This window comes from Castanea sativa, chromosome 12 (assembly GCF_040712315.1).
Source record: "Castanea sativa cultivar Marrone di Chiusa Pesio chromosome 12, ASM4071231v1".
In the NCBI taxonomy this organism is placed as follows: domain Eukaryota; kingdom Viridiplantae; phylum Streptophyta; class Magnoliopsida; order Fagales; family Fagaceae; genus Castanea; species Castanea sativa.
This window is the reverse complement of record NC_134024.1, coordinates 35,003,450-35,012,125: the sequence shown is the minus strand read 5'-3', so window position 1 is coordinate 35,012,125 and position 8,676 is coordinate 35,003,450. Positions and strand designations below refer to the sequence as shown.

General features: G+C 35.3%; 1 protein-coding gene across 1 annotated transcript; it reads right to left on the bottom strand.

Moving 5' to 3' along the window:
* Positions 1-328: 328 nt before the first annotated feature.
* Positions 329-8,087, bottom strand: LOC142619661 (uncharacterized). The gene is made up of 7 exons (XM_075792867.1): positions 7,987-8,087; positions 7,780-7,874; positions 6,295-6,395; positions 3,824-3,893; positions 1,937-1,964; positions 1,795-1,855; positions 329-543 (listed from the first exon to the last, which is right to left on the bottom strand). Exons 1-7 carry the CDS (start codon positions 7,997-7,999, stop codon positions 438-440), a joined length of 474 nt encoding a protein of 157 aa, XP_075648982.1. The 5' UTR covers positions 8,000-8,087; the 3' UTR covers positions 329-437.
* Between the last annotated feature and the right edge of the window lie 589 nt (positions 8,088-8,676).

The window sequence follows — 8,676 nt, the reverse complement described above, 5'->3', positions numbered from 1 at the left end:
AGTTTTGGAGAGATCTTGCAAGTGGTCATAATAAAAGCAATACTGCACTATCAAAAGAACATCCTAGCCTGCATCTTGGTGCAAAGGAAACTTTGATGACATCCTTCACCATGATAGGATAAGATTCAGGTTATATGTAACGTTTCAGTTACAATGCAAATAAAAAATTGGTAAAGATATAAATTTGATTATATGCAGTGACACCATCTTTTATGAACGGCAAGGGTTAAAGAGGGGTTTTCATTTCCTAAGGACTTCTGGAATCAACGGGATTTTGAAGTAAAAAAGCATAATGTTTACGGCCCCAAGACCCAAGATTTGCAAAGCATACACAGAAAAGCCCAATCACATTTCATTCAGTGCAAGCAAAATTTACAATGTCTTCTTTTTTTCTTTTTTCTTTTTCCTTTTTTTTGGAGATAGGTATACAAGAAAATTTACAATGTCACATCAGGATCATCATCATAGTCAAAATCCGGATCACCTGAAGACCTCATTCTTTTTGCATCCCTTGGCCCAGCTCTTCCCTTCTTCGGCTTTCCCCTGTCACACATTTTTTTTTTTTTAATTATGAGGCCAGAAGTTATAAAGAATTAGCCACAAGTAATGTCAATATTGTCATTAACATTTTGTTTGGAAAATGAAATTTATATTTTCATGGAAATTTTAAAACTGATGGTATTTTTTCATGTTTCTCATCTCTTCTCAAACCAATACAAATCTCTCCAATCAACAGAACCACTGTATCTTGAAATTTTTCTCAATTGGCAGATAAAAATCTCCTTAACATATTATTGTTGAGCCATGCCGCTCTCCGCAGACGCATCTACCTTAGCCAAGTCTATGTCTATGCCCTTGAGCTTAGTCACAGTGACACGTAATCAATAATTCATCACCAATGACTAGCTATGTCCACACCGGGGCACATAGAATTCCACAATCACAAACCAGTTCTTCTCCACAAACTCTCTGAAACTCCTTTCCTTCAAACAACATCATCCTTGTCGTCCACTATGGGGTCCTTGTACCCATCAAACTTATAGTTGACATGTTGAAGTTAGCAAAGGCAAAGTCCTTGAAATTGTAACAAAGAATGAGCAAATCGACGAAATGTTCTGGATCTTACTGGTGACCCATGCCATTCGTCATCTGGTTCTTTAAGGAGGATGAGGTTTTTGATGTGTGCTAAATTAACGATTATTCCAAAAACTTAAACTGTTATAAAATGATGAATTATTCATTTAATCATAATATTATCACTCTGCCTCACGTGTGGGCCTAAACTCCCCCTTAACAAGTGGAGCCCAACACGTGAGATTTTTAACATTTTGAAATCGGAGGTAGAGTAAAGCCAAAGATCGAACTTAGAATCTCTTGTTCTAATATCATGTTAAATTATTGATCGTTCCAAAAATTTAAGCTGCTAGGAAATGATGAATATCATTAAACCATAATTCTAACAGTGTCGACAATGTCTTCGATGACTTTAGAAAGGGTTAGACCGAGTGAGGAGAAGAGTATCGGAGGGATTTGGAAAATTACCTGTTTAGACAAAATTTTGAATCCGGGATTTCACCTCTACAAATTCCGGAAAAATGTTCCGATGAGAATTTTCAAATTCTGTTTCCAGCTTGCCAAACTCAAAGATTGCGACAAAAGAATTTAAAATACCAACGTAACCTAAAGAGTTGAGCGCCCAAACGCGTGGTAAAAGTTGTTCAATTTCATTCATTTTCAAGCTTGGGTAACATTTTTAATATAATCGTTAGAGTAATAAATTAGCAGAGTACTTACTGGCCATTTGCGTAAATACCTCCACCCTTAGACCGACCAAGACCGTAGTCTGACCTCCCATCTGCAATGAACACAAAGGAAGGAGAAACAATAAGAATTTAGCAAAGCAAAGCTGTCAATACGTTCACTTATATAGGCTCACCGTCTCGTCCAGCAGCAAGCTCTTCAGCCTGACAAAAACAGTAGAAGAACATGTATTAAAACCATGTTAAAATAAGTCAAAGAACCTCCTGGTGGACATGACACCATTATGATCTTTATTTTTAAGAGAAAAAATAAACCAAAAAAAAAGGAGCAAATGACTTCACGATGCAAAAAATCTGATTTTGGAAGGATTGGAAAAAGGGAAATAAAGGGACTTCACAGTTGACCAATAGTTTAAAGTAGATCTCAGTATATGACTTCTTCTCTCATGCAGTCAATAATGGAGAACATTTTGCAGTTATAAATGAAAAATAGAAATCAATTCTACGGAGTAACACATCCCAAGGGAAAATGGCCCTTTACTGTAGAGTTGTATGTTTTGCCTTGAACAAAAACAAAACTAACGGAAAGTATCATATCCACCACCATATTCTTAATTCTCTTTTGGCCACAGTCATATTTTATTTCTTTGCCTTTTTGTCGCCCACAGGGAAATGGGGGACTGGTATTTCTTGATTTTAAATTCATATCTTGAACCTGATGTATTGTGCATCAATAGATTCATTGTTCCTATGCTTTTGATATTACCCAATGGCAAAGGCAAACCAAGTGATATAACCTGACTGCAATTTATCAAATGAAGGCTTTCAATGAGCTCCAAATCAGTCATCTCAACTAACATTTAAACGGCCCAAAGACTTAGAAATTTGTTATCTAAATTACTTCGCCTGGAAATGGACAAAATTATCAATAGAACGCTAACATCAAGCAGCATGCAAACCTTAAGAACTAAATAACTGGAAAAAAAAAAAAAAAAAAGAAGAAGAAGAAGAAGGTATTTTACAACTAGATTAACCTTTGATCCCTAATACAATTTTTAGATGCTAGCAATATGGGAACCGGCACATAAATGATGACCGAAAGAATAGAAATTTCCTGATCATGGATTTGCCTAAATGTAGCTGAACTGCTCTAGAGATTCAGCCTGTGATACATAAATGCAATGCATCCCTCAGAGTCAGAGGCTCAGGCTGGTAAAGGTAGGCATAATCATGTGGCTGTCTTAATTTGGGGCAAATACAGCAGGATCTCACCTAGAATTTTTTTTCTAGCTCATGAGATCTAATGGATATTACAATGATCAGAAACAATGGAAAATAAATATGAGAAGCCCTGACATGGATTCCAACTCCATCATCAGAATTGACTTTAATAACCAGGATAATAAGCTGCTTAAAAATGCTACATATCTGCGGGTTCAAAGTCAAAATGGGTTACTATTCTGAAGGCACTCGTTTGAAAATGGAATGAGAGTGAAAAACCAAGCATTCCCTTATCTACCATCCTTTATAAATCAAGGAACAGGTCAGATTTTTACAGATACCCTTCCCAGTGCTGTGTTTTGGACTATGGAGAGATAGGACTTGTCAAAAATTCTTTTAACATTGGTATACCCCTCCCCATTTTGTTCTCTTTTTCCATTATCAAGGGGAAAAAAGGTATAGATATCAAAAGAAAAAGGAGAACGGCACCCTGTTTGTGTTCTAATATCATTATGGATTACAACCTGAATAAATCACATATGCAAGTACATAAAAACACCCCATTCGAACCAAAATTACTTTGGCAGTAGTTTATGACAAAAGCAAACATATTAACTACCAACTGAGCACTTCTAGCTCAGCAGTAATAAATGACATAAGCAGAAATGTTAACTACCAACTGAACACTGGCTAAGAGCTAGAATTTACAGTAAAGTGATGAAACAGCCTGCTTTATCTTGCATGAAGGCCACTTTTCCAAGAAAGACAACAAAGTAGAACAAGATAAGATTAAATAGTAAATGAAGCGCCTTCAATAAACAATTGAAATTCAATATACATACAGCTGGTGAGGTTACTGAAGATAATGAGAAGAGCCTATCTTCAGGCTGAAACTTCCTAGACCGCTTCAAGCTGCACCACAAGTTTTCAAGTGGTTAGGTTTCATTGATATCAGATGAACAACAACCCACCTCATCTAAAAAAATATTAAGTTTTATGTATATATACATGCATAGTGCAAGAAACATCAAGTTATGTATGTCTTAATATAATATAGGGGAAAGGTCCAAAAAACCCCTATAGTTTTATCCTTGTGACAAATTAAATCCCATACTTACAAATGTGCCACTTCAAACCTTGCACTTTCTTTATTGTTCCAAACACTTGAAAATTATGAAACACTTGAGACCATAGAGAATTTTGTTTGGCACAATAATGAAAGCATGGGGTTTAAAGTGGCACATTTAAAAGTATGAGGTCTAATTTGTCACAAAGATAAAAATATAGATTTTTTTTTTTGGACTATCCCCTATAAGAATATATTAACATCTAGGAGCCATCAATCTAAAATGTTGTTTCTATGAAGATATGTCTAAGGTTCATCAGCTTTTCAATGATTTGCATCATTGCACGTAATGCTTTATTCTCTAAACATCCAACCAAGTTAGATTCCCTTAAGTGACAGATATAGTTAAAATTCCCATTTAGAGAATGACAAGGAATGCTATAGAGAATGAACAACCTAAGACAGAGGTTTAGATTGTTCATAATTAACCTTTACCGATGTAATTTACTGAGAAACATCTGACTTCCTGAGATTAATCTATTCAGTTTAAAAAAGGACATTTATCTCTAAGACAGCATATATATATGTGTGTGTGTGTGTGTGTCCATTGATTTTTCTAAAAGTAGGCCATAGTAAGTTTTCTTTTCATTTAAATAATTAACAGCAAATTGCAATTTCTGTCCATCAAACATGGAGACAGTTCAATTTGGTCCCCCAATTTCAAAAGTGTAACTATTTAGTACAACGATCTATTTTCTATTCAATTTTGGCTTATGTTGCTAGTGGCCCACAGAGCCGTCTGCTAATTCAGCATATCTAGTGTGGCCCTATTAAACATTTTATTTTCCTTCTCCCCTAAGAAGCATGGAAATTGACACTAACACAAACACAACACAAAACACAGCAACACAACAATTCTTAAAAATTAGGACATGACATGACATGGTGGGGATATGACAACTAATTAATTAATATTTTAGGTAATATTATTTATTTATAGGCATAATTTATGTATTTCAAGTTTTGAAATATATAACTATCAAATCTTTAAAAACATATAAAATCAGAGGAATTTTTTTTTCCTCCCAACGCAATGAGAACATGCATGCAAAGAGTGTCCCTGGTGTGTCAGACACAGAAATGCCGGCAGTTTTGAAGTGTCCATGCTTCTTACCCTCTTCCTTTCCTTTTTTCTTCTGCGCTATTTCTTATCTTCCTCGCAACATTCATTTCCACCAAAGACCTTTTCCTCATAGTCATAGTACCACCCACCTAAAAAAAAACCCTCACCTTTTGACTCACCATTTTCCCAATCCAATTCTTAGTTATTCCCATTAGCCCAAAACCAAAATCATTACCACAAATCACCCCATTTTACCACTCATCTATATACTCATTCCTCTTCCTCCATGCATACCTTCACAGTCCAAGTCCGATTTTCACATCACCATTTACATACTGCTTATTGCCAAAACTATGCTTGTGTTTCGAGAGCCAGGGTCCTATGTAGGTGTGGCTGTCAATTCTGTTGAAGGTTCTAAAGCTGTCCAATTCAGCCTTGTAATCACCTTACAATTTACCCAATAATTGCCTCATCCTCTTTCTTGTTATTATCATAATGATTAGAATAATTACCATTCAGTTTTGCACCAACTTGTGCATTGAATTGCTATAGAAAAAAGAGAGGGCAATGTCACTTTCAAAAAAGGACCAAACAACATAAATGGACACCACTGTATGAGATATAGGGATTTCAATATGGTGCCACCATTACAAGCTGCTTCCCCCCCCCCCCCCAACCCCCTTCTCTCCTCTCCAGGGTCAAAATAGATAACTGTTTAAGTTTATTCTTGAGCTTTGGTTCAAAAACAGGTCAGAAAAAGAAAATTGTTTGTGAGAATACTTCACATAGAGAACAGATGCAAGACAAACGCCGAAACCTTAAGAACTTCACCAGATCATAAATGTGGCTTGGAGGTTTTAAAGGCACAGGTATCTAAACCAACAAGAAACATGACAAGAATATGAAACAAAGAAGAAATTCGAATAAGCATAATTAGACGGGGTACTTCTAAAGTAAATTTCAAAAATAACCCAGTTTCTGTATTTGCACTAAAAATTGTCATGCATTTGGAGTTTAGCACACATACATTCAATCCATATAAACGCCAATGAAAGATGAGGGAAATGTAATCATAAAAGTAAAAATTGAAGGTGAAGAATATCTCATTCTCAGTCACTTCATACAAGGCAGTGTTCTTAGATGAAGATAGGAACCCTTCAAAACCTTTCAGCACATTGCCACATTGGCTCGGGTCCTGTAGATAACTAGTCTCCATATCATAGACCTGGAGTAAAAGCAAAGCATTAGGCTCCAACCAAATCTTCATTTTACTGTATTTATGTGTGTGTGTGTGTGTGTGTGTGTATTTTTACAATAATAATAAATAAATAAAATGTATTAATATTAGTGGCATAAACTGCTTATCACCCAGAATGGGGGGGCGGGTGGGGGGGGAAGAAGGTAGCTTAAACTATTTATCCCTATTCATTTCAAAATTTAAACAAATGAAAGATATTTGCATGTTTGTACATGCACATGGGCTTAAAATCTTCCTGGATTTAGGAAAAAAGGAGAGAAAAAAAAGTGGTTGAAATTCTTAGCCAGATTCACCTATACACCACACCATATACATTTTCAGCCACAAATAAATACGAGTTAGACACTGCACAGAATTTCTTGTTCTATGTAATGGTGATGGTAAACCCAATGGCAACAAATTACATTAATATTCTGTATTAAATGACACATTCATAACTTCATAAGATGCTAATTTGCTACTTTCAAGTGAAGGATATTCCTACAACAACCTCCAAAGAACCCTCTGGAGGGATTCTGCCAAGTGGGTAAAGGTTTAAGCAACTCTATTGTTTGAAATGAAAAGAAAAAAAAAAATTATGGGGAGAAGTTTTCTGATAGTTTAGGCTCAATCAAATTAAGGCCCTCTTAATGGTCTTAAAACGACTACCTTTTCCTCTGTGCAAAGTGAGCCTTTCATAGGTAGCTAAAGGTCTAGTCTTGATAGGGAAATAAACAAGAAAACAAACTGCCACAAATTCGTTCATGTTTGAGCAAAGTCTCGTTTCAACTATTACACTATTCACTCAAGAAAGCATGGTTGTACCAGTTTCAAACAACCAATTATCACTCATTCAAAAATCCAAATTGGGTCAATTTTGTGTCCATTTCGAAGTGCTAGATATCTACTTTCCAATGAAACAAGTTTCACTCAAATAACACAACAGCCCAAATAAGACACTGTTGATGATTTGGCACTAGGATTTACCAACACATTATTGAAACCTAACACATGTACACATTCACATTTAACACAAAATCATATACAAATTTGAACAAAGGATGCTATGTTAGGTGCGACACAAATCGGAAAAAGTACAACAGCAGCTAATCCAGATAACTTAACAGAACTTGATAAATGATAAGCGGGTCCAAAATTCCAAATGTTAACACATATTTTTGCATTGGTTTAAGCATAGCACCAATCCTTTTATGTTCACATTCAGTTCCCATTTACACTATGACCCCTTTTGCATTTTTCTCAAATACCCATAATTTCACTACACTGTTACTCATCCCCCTAAAAAAAAAACCATTATTAATAATTGCTAAATTAATTCCTGAACAAGTTATAGAAAAATAAGAAAATTTACCTGCTTCTCGATGATTCGAAGCTCTTCGTGGAGCTTGGCTCTCCTGCCAAGAAGAGAAGTGAGCATTGCCGATGGATTCAACGAGGCTTTTTGCCCTGAAATTTTCAAAAAAAAAATCGACATTTAAAAAATAATAATAATTCTAATTCAAATTCATATCTACGAAGGAATTAGTAGTATAAACAAAGACAATTATCCAACGGCTACCTTCGGATTCCATTTTCGCGCGAAAATTTTGACAGTGAAAAAAGAAAAACCCTAATTTCTCTGCTAGGGCACACGCGAGAGGGAGGGGTTGATTTTTAAATTTGGGGGTAAAGTTGGATTAGTTCCTCTACGGGTGTTTTCTCTTTCGAGTTACGTGGAATTTCCAATCATGTTTCGCCATGTCATCATGAATTTTTTGGCCCTTTTTTACACAGCCCGATATAGAAATATGGGCCAGATTGTAAACGATAAACGACGTCGTCTCCATTATCCTTATATATATATATATATATATATTTTCCTTGTACGTGGCCTTGGCAATAGTGTAAAGTAATAATGAAATTATTACGAAATTGGTTACGCAGCGACTAGACAACGTTGAGGTGAGCTCCTTGAGCACGGCAATGTGAGTGAGACCCACTTCTCTTTTTTTGAAGGATTTTTTTTTTTTTTTCCTTCTTTCTTTTTGAGAAACAAGCGCATTTAGAAATTTATTACCAATGTCTACTATTCTCTCAACCTCAAGTACGTGTACGTCTCACACATATATTAGGTAATTATATGAAAGAATTTTTTAACAGTAATCCTAAGAAGTCAGACGTTTTGAATTTAAATCTCATAGGTACGATAAGGGTTTAAGAATCAATAAATCAACTCTTTAAAAAGTTTGAGAAGAAAATTTCTAAATTC